The following is a 12,443-nucleotide window of genomic DNA, read 5'->3' on the forward strand; positions in this document are numbered from 1 at the left end:
GCAGTGGGATGAAGACTTGACCCACATCCCTGTTACTATGTTGGACTAAAAAAAGGCAAAATTTATAAACAAAGTATCTCAAGACTAAAAAGCCAGAAAATTAAAAAGCTCATTGTCATATTGCAAATAAACTTTTATCAAAACAAAAAGGATTTTAAAAAAAATCTTTTCTTAATCCTACTACTTACATGTACCTAGGTTGTCATTCCAAATTCTCCTTCATCCAAGTGTCACTCAGATGCTTGGTCTGAAGTCTGTGGTTCATGCTCAGCCTTCAGCACTTCAGATTTACTACAGCAGCATATTTAAACTAGAATCCAGAAATTTACTGCTCAAGGAGAGGAGGAAGGCAAGGAAAGAAGCTCTGTGTCCAGCTGGCAGTCACTGAGTTGAGGAACCCGAGTTGAGGAACCCAAGTTAAGGAAACTGCAGACCTTTATAGATTATGGTAAAACATACTTGCTGCATCCAGTCTTCAAAGGCTCTGCCGTGGTCAGCATCAGGGTGATAAAGAAAGGTGGATCAAAAAAAACCCAGCAAGTTATAAAGACAGGCTGCAGGAACTAATTTTGCCATGCCTGAGATCCTTTATTTCTTGAACTTTCCAGCCTGAAGTGGTTATACAGACTACCACAAAGAAAATGAAGACAGCCTGCAACCTCCCAACTTAAGGTTGGCTGGCAACATGATCCATCACAAAATTCCTCAGTTTCTCCAAGAATGGGCATAAGTATAGACCCACAGCTCTATTAAATGACAAACTTATTTAAAAAAACATTCTTGATTGCAGCTTTTAAGTGGAATGCAGCCAGTAACATGTCTGTAATCTCCTTGTTGAACATCTGGCATACAGGTGGATTGGAACAAAACTGTACTCCCTGCATGTACCTCCCCAAAGCAACTAGTGCCTAGATGTCCCAGAGGACTCTCTATCCCATGTCCTCCACTTCTCAGCAAACACTGTGGACATCTAAGCTCTTCTGAAAAGTCTTGACCAAGCTGCCTAGTTTCCTGAACATCCACTAACAAGCAATTCCTACTATTCTATTAACAATAAATGAATAGTCTACCAGTGTTGCACAAGTGGATTGAAGCCCTGCATGTTTATGAAAGTATCTGAGTAATCTCAGCAGTATGTGCCAACTCTCAATGTGTTGTTTCTAAAGTGCCGTTATAGTTCACCGCATGTTTAATTTTTCATAGTTTATAAATTTATAACCATTGCTGTTTGTGGTGTAGGAAGGTCTGGAATCAGAAGGTCGATATTGGATCATTTTAAGGTCTAACCCACAAATTATTTCTTCCATGGTGCCCAGCTAGAGAATAGAGTTGAGGAAGCCTGCAGAGCTTTCTAAGGAGAAATGACACTTTTCTGAGAGCGGTCAATGCATTCATCAAGAATTCTGCAGGCTGCCTCGGATGTGGGGCAGAAGCCCAAATAGCCACTCTCCCAGTTAGCAGAGCTCCACGAGGCCCACTGCTACCAGGGTATCACATGGGGCAGCTGGTTTGTTCATTGCCTTCAAAGACACACTGCCTTGGCAGACATGCAACAGAGCCAAATCTTGTGGCCTCTGCTGCCACTTGATTGTTTACTGTTCTGTCATTTACCAGCAACATTTCACTGGATTAGGCTCAAAACATGAAAAAGCTGATTGCAAGATGACCACAGACAGAGAAGACCATTTCCCACTCAGGTCCAGGAAGAATAAAATCTCCCCACTCCCACGAATACCACATTCTGCAAATTAACCATTTGTACACTGCAAGTCCAGCTGGGTTTGTTTCAGTACCAGTGTGCAATTAGCGGTAAAGAGCAATCAGACTTCTTAAAACTGAAGTATTGATTATGCTAACAGTAGGAACACAGAAAGTAGACAAAGCAATTTTAGAATAGAAGTCTTTATTTTGTGTCCATCTGCCCTTATCATTGCATAACAATAGCATAGGTCAGCCTGACTTCTGCAGATGCACAGCAGAGAACCGCTTCGGTCTCAGCAGTCCCCTAATAGCTTCCTCTTTTGGAAGGAGAGGAGCTCTTTTTAGCCATCCGGAGTTCCTCTGCTCAGATAAGATCCAGCACTTCCTCTGCATCTTCAGCCGCCTTCTCCATTCCTGCTTGTTTTCTCAACAGTCCTGATTTAACATCTCTGTATAGCAACTGTCCTTCTGACTTAGTTAATAAACCTTATCCGTAACACAGAGCAGTTGCATTTTTATGATGCACTGTATTCTGTAAATACTGGTGGAAGGTTATGTTATAGAGACATATGTTAATTCACTGTCAAGTGGCTCAAGGTTTAAAGCACCACAATACCATCAAATTAAATTAATGCAGAGTTGGATCAAAGTCAAGATATACCTGCAAATCTATATGTGGACAAATGACTTTTTAAAAAGACCTATTCACAGGGACTAATATTTAAAGATTTTTTTTAATTATTTACTCAAAGAACGCATACTTGGAATAACAAAAACACAGAAAACAAGATTCTCCAAATGTTCTAGAAAATAAGGAGTACAGACTCTTAAATTTCTAGCATTTCATTTATTTTCTGAGTGTGATACACAAAGAAAAAAATGTGCATATTGACTGTAGTGGCATTCATTGCATACAGATGATTTCCCTTCCAAGGAACGTTTTGGATATAGTTACATTCAGCTCTCTGGGAGGACTTTATAATGTCTTCTTTCAAAAGCTGTTATTTACATTGCTCTTTTAAGGCCCATTCCTGCCATTGTTTGTAAATGCATTGGGACTACTCACCTGCACATGGCACAGTCTAAGCCTTATCAGATTCTTAGGTAAATAAAGGAGCAGACGAGGCAAGGCAGAAACCTCACAACACGCTACTGTATGAACACGAGCCCTGCTGTGATGATGCGATGGGAGGACAGAAACGTTACGCGCATACCGCTTCATAGGCAGCAGCTGTCTGATGTGCATTTACTACAAGAACTATCTAGGTCTGTGGAAAACAGGACAAGAATAACTTTTAACAAACAGTATGAAAAAAGACAAGTTTTCTCTTGAACACTTGAAGGCTATGCTATATCTTCTATACTTTGAAAACGATACACTTCTTTTGACTGGGATTGCTTTACCCAGAAGTATGGTAACGTATCTTAGCAACAGTGGCAAGGGGGAAGACTTACTGTACTGTAAAAGAATTAAAACAAAATGTATATAGCTGCTGACTGTTATAAATACATCCCTACCACTCCGAGGGGGTGTTCAATTATACTCCTGATTACTTTTCACATTTCCTTTTTCAAAGGGGCGGGGGCATTTCACCAGTTTTCAGCTCCCCCATGAAGAGCCCTAAGCGTTTTAATTCCCCTTCAGCTTCAGCTCTGACTAGACAGGCCTTACGGCACAACCTGTCACTATCCCAGCTACATTAGAAAAAGCCATTAGTGTAGCACCCTGGAGATAACCTCTTCGTGCGAGCCACGCTGCCGCTCCCTCAGGTGTTCAGCTGCCGTCAGCCTAGAGCAACATTTTCCAGCTCTGCTTAGAGCAGGTGAGACGAGACATACCGAGACTGCAATATTTCACATTCCTACTTGTCAGGCAAATCGAAAGCTTCCTGCAGCGGGGGAAGTTTGCACCATTTCACCTCTTACTAAGATGTGTAGTTTCCCACCAGTAAAATAACCTCCCAAGTGCAAGCTTCATCGATGCCCTCTACCCAAGTCCCCAGCCAGGCCAAGCCCCCTTGCAGGCTTCCCACCTCCCCAGGCGCAGCAAAGTGAGGTTGAGAGCACCACAGCGCTTTCCTCCTCCCTGCAGAGAGCTCTGGGGGCAGCAGGGACAGGGACAGCATCCACCTCCTGCTGTGGGTGAAGGGGAAAGCGCTCTGCACTAGAGGCACTGAACTCATCTAAGGGAGGGGCTACTAAGTGAGAGCAAGGGTTCCAGACGTTAAGTGACCAAGAGCCAGAGTACTGAAAACATCAGTGAAAAAAATGAAAACACTTTTTTTTTTTTTTCCTTCAGCAAGGATAGGAGGGCTCCGATTTCTTTTTAAGGATCATCCTCTGCAAGCAGCTCTGGCAATGGCTACAAATAACAGCCTCACCAAAGTACCCTTCCAGCAAATAGCTCGCTCAGCCTTCCTGGGAGTGAACACTAGTACTATCCACCTCCTCGGGAAACTTAATTTCGTACCTGTGAAACACATGGAAATCTTGCAGACAATTATTCCTTCTTAAGGAAGGGAGGGAAGGAGCCCTTGCTGTTTACTATGGCAGGGGAGGGATCTCAGTTCACAGAGCTTGGAGCAGATGTATACACAGGGGCTGACCAGATGGTTGCCTAGGACAGCAAACTGGTGAGGAGATACTGTGAGTTGGCATGATTTAGGCTGGATATTTTGCACTTTATCTACTACAGAGAACGGGGGGGTAAGGGTCAGGAACAAACAAACACCAGTGACTCTGCTTAGACTTACCCAGTGTTATTTTGCAAGGCTTTTGGACTATCTCCTCCACGTAATGATCTATCTGGCCCTGTCATTACTCCAGAGGTGTAGAGACTAATTCCGTCCTAAGTGTTCCCATCTTTCGAAAGGCCGCACTTGACTGCTGTTATTAATTCCGTGCATGATGGAGACATTTAAAGCCCTGCAGGCTTTCTAACAAGCAGACGTCTTTCATGCCGTGCTCTTACTAGTACAGCAGATGAATTTACACACACGCACACACACACACACATGCCCGCTCCTCACACCAGGTGCCGCCGCTGTCACCCGTGCCATGGCCACCCGCTGCCACGACCACCCGCGTCGGCATCTCTGGACACTGCTCCGTGCTCCCACCTCCTCCTCATCATCATCATTAACACTCTCCACCCCCTGCCCAGCCGCTGCCTCGGCTCCCGCCGGGTCCTGAGACCAGCAGCGCCCCAGGGAGGAGACGGGAATCCCGGTCGCCCCGGAGCGCGGATCCCCGGATCCGGCTCCGCGCTGCCTCCTCCTCCATCCCCCGCCCGGCCGCTGCCTCCTCTCCCGCGGGGTCCCGAGACCAGCGGCGCCCCAGGGAAGGGACTGGAGCCCCGGTCGCCCCCGGCGTGGATCCCCGCTCTCCCGGCCCGCCCCGCCGCCTTCCCTTTAAGGCTTTCGTGAAACTTTCCTCCCCGCCGTGCCGTCACGCTCCGTTAGCAGGGCTGCGGGCTGGGCTGAGCCTAGCCGAGCCGGGAAGTTTCTCCCTTGAGTACCGGGCCGGAGCAACTTTCCCGCACGGTCCCCGGGCAGCCGGAGCGGCCGCGGTGCGGCCGCTCCGGCTGCCCGGGGGCCGTGCGGGAGAAACGCGAGGAGGAGCTCGGTTCGGGGGAGGGGGGAGATGAAGCCGGGGCGTGGGGAAGCCGCTCCCTTCTTCTTCCTCCTCCTCCTCCTCCTCCCCCTGGCTGCTCCAGTCTGGCAGCCAGGCGGCCTCTGCAGTTGGGAGGCGACCCCGGCCCCCCGCGCTGCCGCCGGGATGGGAACGCCGCTGGCGGCTCCCGGCCTCCTCCTCCTCTTCGCCGGCACCGCGGGGCTCTGCCGGGCTTTCTTCTCCTTCCCGCTCCGTGTGTCCCACCCGGCCGCTCCCGGCGGGTCGCCGCCCGCCCCGGTGGTGCTGCGGCCGGGGAGCGGCAGCCGGCAGCAGGATCCCCTCGGCGGCGCGGACGGCTTGGCCTTAGCCTCGGATCCGGGGGGCACCCTCAACTTTTTAGCCATGGTGGAGAACCTGCAGGGAGACTCCGGCCGCGGCTACTACCTGGAGATGCTGATCGGGACCCCGCCGCAGGCGGTAGGAGCGGGGCCGGGGCGGCTGCGGGCTTGGGAGGGAAGCGGAGGAGGGGGCGGGCAAACTTCTCCCAAACGCAACTTTCTCCCCGAAAGACGGTGCCGGTGCAGGGGAGCGGCGGTGGCAGCAGCGAGTTTCCGCGGGCCGGGCGGGAGGCGCGTCCCCGCCGCCCTCCCTCCCTCCCGGGGACCCGTCTCGCCGGGTCCGCGGGAGGGAGGGAGGGAGGGCGGCGGGGACGCGGAGCGGCGAAGGAGCTCCTTCGGAACCGGTGCCCGGTTTCATGCTGTCTCATGGGATTTTGATTCGAAGCGAGTTGTTCTGTCAGTCGAAATGACTGTGGTTTAGAGTCACAGGGTGGGTGGGTGGGTGTGTGTGTGGGGGTTATTCTTTTATTTTATTTTTTTTTAAGCTGCTTTGCATTGTGATTGGGCGCTTTGATAGAGCCTCCCGCTGCCCCCCGGGAGAAGCACTCGAAATCTTCCTGCAGAAGTAAGTGATGGCTAGGCAAAACCAGTCCCTTCTTTCGGGAATTCATGTGTTATTCATTAATAACACAAAGAAGGTGTGTGTTTTGAATATTGTTTTCAAATAGACCGTGTTTCCTTAAATCTTCTCCAACTGCCTTCACCAGCATTGCTGAAGTTTTTTGCAATGGAGTTGCTCTTTCATCTGTGTCATGAGATCCCAGGAGGAGCGGTGCTGGGCTGCTGGTGGGGATGACTAGTCAGCTGAGTGGGGATTAATTTCCTGAAAGCCCTCGGGGCTTTTCCTCAGAACTTCGTGTTTGCTGCGGGAGTTCAGGTCCTTGCATTCCCAGTGTACACAAAAAAAAAAATTCCCTTACTCTTCTCCTTTAGCTCCTCTCCGTAATAAAAAGCCAAGGAATGCTAAAATGCCTAGCCAACAGGAAGTGTTCAGCCGTTGTTACATTTTTGGACTTCTGTGAGCTCTTTCTTTTTTTACACCTTGAATGTTAAGAGGACTGGCCACATCATCACTCTAATTGAAATGTATGACAGTAGGATCAATACATGTATTGAGAAAGGGTGGCATTGTTTTATGATCAATAAATGGAGTTTAAAAAATAAAAATAAAAAGCTAACTAGGTCTGATGTATCAAGATGTGGCCCAACAGCCACAGAGGCCGTGAAATAATTTTTCCTCCCTGTTGCGGGCTGCATATTTGACTAGTTCTATTAGTGTGGCTTTGTGTGTGCTTCATTACTCTAGGGAACGTTCAATATTGGTTTCTGCCAGAATCAAGATACCAGATTTGATTGGACTAATAATCCAATTCAGTATGTCTTAAATGAAAAAAATAATTTTAGGTAGAAAAAGTGACTATCAAGCATATCCTCACACGTCTAGGGGGATTCTGAAATTGGAAGAAATGGAGAAGGAATAATGTGACAGGCTTTTGATAATGTGACTGGAGGTCTAAGAGGGAGAATGTGCTGCCCTCAGTGCACCTGGAGGCTTCACTTACACTTAACAGCTAGTATTACTTGTATTACATGTGATGCATGGTTTCAGATAAACTTGCCTCAGTGACTTTTTACCTTCTGGAAAAAAAGCTCTGAATCTGGTTGCAAAGCTTTTACTATTTTGAACTAGTTCTGAGTTTTTACAAAGTTAATTATTTAAAAGACTGCCACTGGTGTTTACCACATGTGAAGATTTATTCACAAGTAGGCCCACCAAGGTTCTAAGTAAGGTTATAAATGCGCTTGTGTTTCCAAAATCAGATCTTGGCATGTAGTGACTCAGTAGAGTGGAGTTAAAATTTATTCTGTACTTCTGATGGAGACGAATTTGTTATCTCTTTCCCTGCCTGAAACTGGAAGACTTAAAGATCACAAATGTACTTCTTGTTTTTCTGCTTCGCAATGAATAGTATAAAGCTCCAAAGCCGCTACGGGCTAGTGCTACTTGAATCCTTCACAGTGCTGATACTACAAGCAAGTATCTTGATACTGTCGAGTGTTGGGATCATGTTAAACACCTTGGGCAAGTATTCCCTGGAGTGAGGATGCGCCCATGATCATGTAGAAGTGGAGAGATGTCTCTTACTGATTTAAATGCTCCTCCCAACCTGAGTTGGCCTCAAGTTAGAAGTTACAATGTGAAGTGATGCTTGGACACCTATCTTTACTCTTGCAGCCTTCTGGCATAGGACTTTTCCTCAAGCTAATTCCCTTCCTCACCCAGGCCTCTCCCAGGACAGCCAAGCCCTCGCACAGGGTAATGCTGCCCAGACGTTTTTACCAAGGAGAAAGAAGGTTATTGGCAACGACGAAGACCTGCAGAGCAGCACTGCTTCCCTTCCCCGCTGTCGGAGCAAAAAGGCGGAGATGGCAGAGCTGCTGCTCCAGACGGTGTCGCAGAGAGGGGATGGGTAAATGCAAACAAGGCAGTAGTGGACCAATACCAAATAGCAGGTTGTGAGAAGAGGCACAAGACTTAATGTCACAGTTACGATAGTGTTGGTGCCTGGTAAGTTTGGAAGTGTGTGCGTGAAGTGTTGAAAGCTACTGTGCCAGTGTGAGGAATGAGCATTTGTGAAAGGCTTCAGCACTACTGAGCTTGCTTTACTGCTCAATTGCATTTTTAGAAATTTTCCTTTTTTAATTTCTGTTCTTGGAAGGAAGCCGCTACGAAAGAATTTCATTTTTCAGGTCATTTAAGGCACACTGTTTGGCTTTCGTTCCAATTCAGATTTGTCATATAGCAGATAAACACAGCACAGAACTGAGTTTCACAATGGCAGTTCTGAAATACTTGTTCTGACGATATAAAAATAGAGCAGCTGTGGGAAGTTAAATTTATTTTATTTTCAAGAGGGGAAATTTCAGTGCAGTCAATCCAGTTTTGCAAAGTGTTTGCAGCCAAAGTGTTTCTGATCATTTCCAGCTTTATAATACAGTATCCTTCCTAATCGTATCAGGTCTCCAGACTAGCTACCGGGGCAGTGTCAACTGTCGTTACCCCCATTAATTCTCTTTCATTCACATGCAGATCTACTTAAGAATTAAGTGAAAGGTGAAAAAGAAGCTCTACTGTATTGAAGAATATGATATATTTGTCTCTTATTTCATGGATGTATTATTATGTGTCCTACTTCTGACGGATTATGTGCTTTACACCTGTCTGTATAGGTGCACTTCTTCCAATTCCAGATTTAAATAAGATGTGGCAAGTGCCCAATATGAATTGTGTGCACTGCTCTTACTTCTTATTTCTTTAAATAATCTGATGGAATTCCTTTGCTCTATCTTTTATTATTTTGCCTGCCCTGAGATTATAAGCACTGTGAGGAATTGAATCCAAGATCATTCAGGGTTTTTTCCACTGTCTTCACTGCATTTCTGTTTATATTAATTTTGTTTCTCCTACGAGGTTTTGACCAATAGAATAGGCAAACTCTTAGAGCACCCCATGTTCTTCACAGCTTTCTTGAAGTCCATCTGGACTGCATTAAATGTTTGCAAAGAAAGTACTGTTGCCTCATCTTGCCTCCTGTGCTTGTCTTCATTGTATGAGGTACTGGTAAACCGGCCAGTCCCACTGCATTTCCAAATTGTGATTTTACTGAGAGGCCAGGTAAATGTTGTTCCTGGAACTTCATTGCAAAGAAAGGCTGGCCAGGTGCCTGCTGAGAGTCACGTAGCTGTGGTCTGATTAGCAGGTTATTGAAACCACGATAGGATCCGACTTGTGGTCCTTTTGAAATTTCACACAGCTCCTTTTTGAAATTTCAGTGTCAATTTTTCATTCTATGCATGAAGAGGTTTGGTATATTGTTTTTGCTAATGGCAGTTTGTTCTTTGCAGGGGGTGAGCAAAACCCTGTTCTGTAAACTCATTGTGTACTTTTAAGGTCACTGTGTATGTTGGGTCTAAGGGCCTTCACTGTGAAACACAAACTCGCGTTTCCATCTGATTGTTGGGAGGTTATCTTTCCTTCAATTTCTTCCATCTGTTAAAGAAAAGAAGGATAAAGAAGGATTTATATTAGACACCTCAAGCGTGTTATGGACTCTTATAATTTATAGCATGGTATTTTGAAGGTGATGAACAGACACATTAGCAATTTCTGAACACGCCAGCCATTCTTCCTTAATTGTTGATAGTTCTTATTTCCTGAGTGTTGGACAGAATGAAGATTGTGAGGAAAGATTCAACTGCTCTTGTAATTTCATCACTTCACTAGTCTTGCTATATTAGGTAATAAGGGCTGATTTTTGGCGCTATGCTATTCCCTAAGAAGCTAAGCTCTTCTTTCTTAATTTTGATGAAAGGGGGTTTACCGCCTTTCTAGATACAAGAAGTTTTGAAAACGTGATCCTTCCAGGTTCAAATACCAGAAGGCAAGCTCCAACTCGAGTCTCTCTCTCTCTTTTTTTAAATAATAATTACATGGGTCTTTTGTGTTTATTTTAGAGCTCTTTATGAAAACTGAAAAAAAGGAAAGGTTCAGGAGAAAAGATGAGTGCTGTGGTGTATTGGAGTATTTTGAGGTCCTGGTGTCAAAATTCCTCCAGATCCTGCTAATGGAAGTACTATTGAAATGCAAAATATTCCTGTTGTTACATGATGCATTGGGTAGATTTTGGTGGTTGTTGTTGTTGTATGTCTGCAAAATAGAAAGAACAAGGACCTGAAAGTCCTAAGACAGGACTAATACAGTGATGTACTGTGGTGCGGTGGGCTGTAATGTATTTTTGACCAAAGACAAAGCAAACAAACATTCCAGGTTTGGGTTGACAGAAAGGTCCCTGCCTTTACAAATTAGCATTCTGGCACCTTCTTCCATACAAAATTAGCCCTTGCAAAAGGGACTGCATGGAGGTAGTGGAGCCTGTACTATAAAAATAACCCAAAACACAAGTATTAATTACATTGCCGTTGCCCTGAGTATAGCACAGTTAGTGTTCTGTAGCAAGTCTTTGCCTTGCTGTGTTTGTAAGTGGGCTGCAATGGCCTGTGATGTCTATGTGCAGAGTGACACTGAATGGAAGAGGCTCATCGTGGTCGTTCCTCAGGATGTGCTCCTCTCCTAGGGTCAGTCGGATTAGAGCCCCGCTAACTGCTCCTTTAGAAGCACTTTCTCTCCTTCAGAGAAATGGTGGAAGCTTTATTATCCAGGGTCGCCGATCACAGCAATGATGCATTCAGATCCTGGTGGGTCAGGGCAGAAGATCTGTTGTGAGGAACAGGGGTGGTGCCAGTAGGTGTCAGGTTCACACTTTTTACCACTCCTTACATTTCATTCCATATCAAGGCAAAAGCATCAGTTAAATTTGGAAAGAGTAAAATAGAGGGTAAGCAAGTAACTGTTTTGCCTGTTATTAAGGAGTAAATTAGTTGGAACTTGGAGTAGAAATGAGATCAAAACAAACCACCGCATAAAAGAAAGCCCATGTGAAAATCCTGTATGTTTGGGATTATTAAGGAAGGAGTAATTTTCTATTTTTTTTTCTTGGGAGTTTTTTCTTTTTTTTTTTTTTCCTCCTCTAACCGGAGGGCTGTAACCTCTAGGGATAGTGTCTGGCAAGACAGGTTTAAAAACTACTACACCCTGCAGGGGTCTTTATTTTTGTGAAGGGCACTTATGACTTCGAGTCCGTGAGGACATGCTAGCTATTACATTGCCTCCACATTTTATTATCTTTGAAAATTTCTCACTTATTGTAGGTGAAGGAGTCTGACACAAAATGTGATCTGGTCATTGACAAGTATAGCTACATTTGAAAACAGAAGCTGATACAATAGCATACCCTTGCACATGTGCATCTCCAGTAGGAATCAGATGTACCTCTCTCCCTTATCTTAATGGCTGTAAAATACAGATTTAATCATAATTCACAGAATCACGGAGTCTTCATGGTTGGAAGGGACCTTTGAGACATCGAGTCCAACCACAAAAAACCAACCAAACAAAAAAAAAACCCACCAAACAAACAGACACAAACCAACAATCTCGGGCAGTGGAGCATGCCCTGAAGTGCCATGTCTACACGTTTCTTAAATACCTCCAGGGATGGCGACTCCACCACCTCCCTGGGCAGGCTGTTCCAGTGCCTGACCACTCTCTCAGTAAAGTAATTCTTCCTAATACCTAATCTAAACCTCCCCTGCCGCAACTTCAGACCATTTCCTCTGGTCCTGCCATTATTCACTTGGGAGAAGAGGCCAACACCCACCTCTCTACACCCTCCTTTCAGGTAGTTGTAGAGGGCAATGAGGTCCCCCCTCAGCCTCCTCTTCTCCAAACTAAACATTCGTGTAAATAAGTGAAGAAACTTGTTGCTCCTATTTCTACCCAGGTTAGGCACTCAGAAAAAGGAACTGTTTTTTTCCTGCCATTGATGGGACTGTCATGTATCTTGCCACTTTTCAGCCTGGTTTTGCTGTGTAGATCTAATCTTGTGAAGCAAATGCAGTTGTGTTCTACAGATACGGGACCACGGTTAAAGTCAAAAGTTTTACATTTGAATTTGTATCTGTTAGTTCAGTGTCCTCCAAAGCACTTGAAATAGCCCACGACTAAAATAGATTTTATTTGCACTTTTTTGCGCATGAACTCCCTTAATTTTAAAATACTGACTTAGCTGACTATCTGTCTCCTCTTCTCTGCATATGCCTACATTGCAGCCA

The 12,443-nt window shown here is 45.4% G+C and overlaps 1 protein-coding gene across 1 annotated transcript in view; it reads left to right on the forward strand.

The window, feature by feature from the left end:
- The first annotated feature begins 5,343 nt into the window (after window positions 1-5,343).
- The window catches only part of BACE2 (beta-secretase 2), a 49,786-nt gene continuing 42,686 nt past the window's right edge, over window positions 5,344-12,443 (forward strand). The window contains exon 1 of the mRNA XM_074146768.1: window positions 5,344-5,790. Within this exon, the coding sequence (XP_074002869.1) occupies window positions 5,344-5,790 (447 nt within the window). The remainder of the gene's footprint in view (window positions 5,791-12,443) is intronic.

The sequence above is a fragment of the Numenius arquata genome, chromosome 1 (assembly GCF_964106895.1).
Source record: "Numenius arquata chromosome 1, bNumArq3.hap1.1, whole genome shotgun sequence".
Lineage (NCBI taxonomy): Eukaryota > Metazoa > Chordata > Aves > Charadriiformes > Scolopacidae > Numenius > Numenius arquata.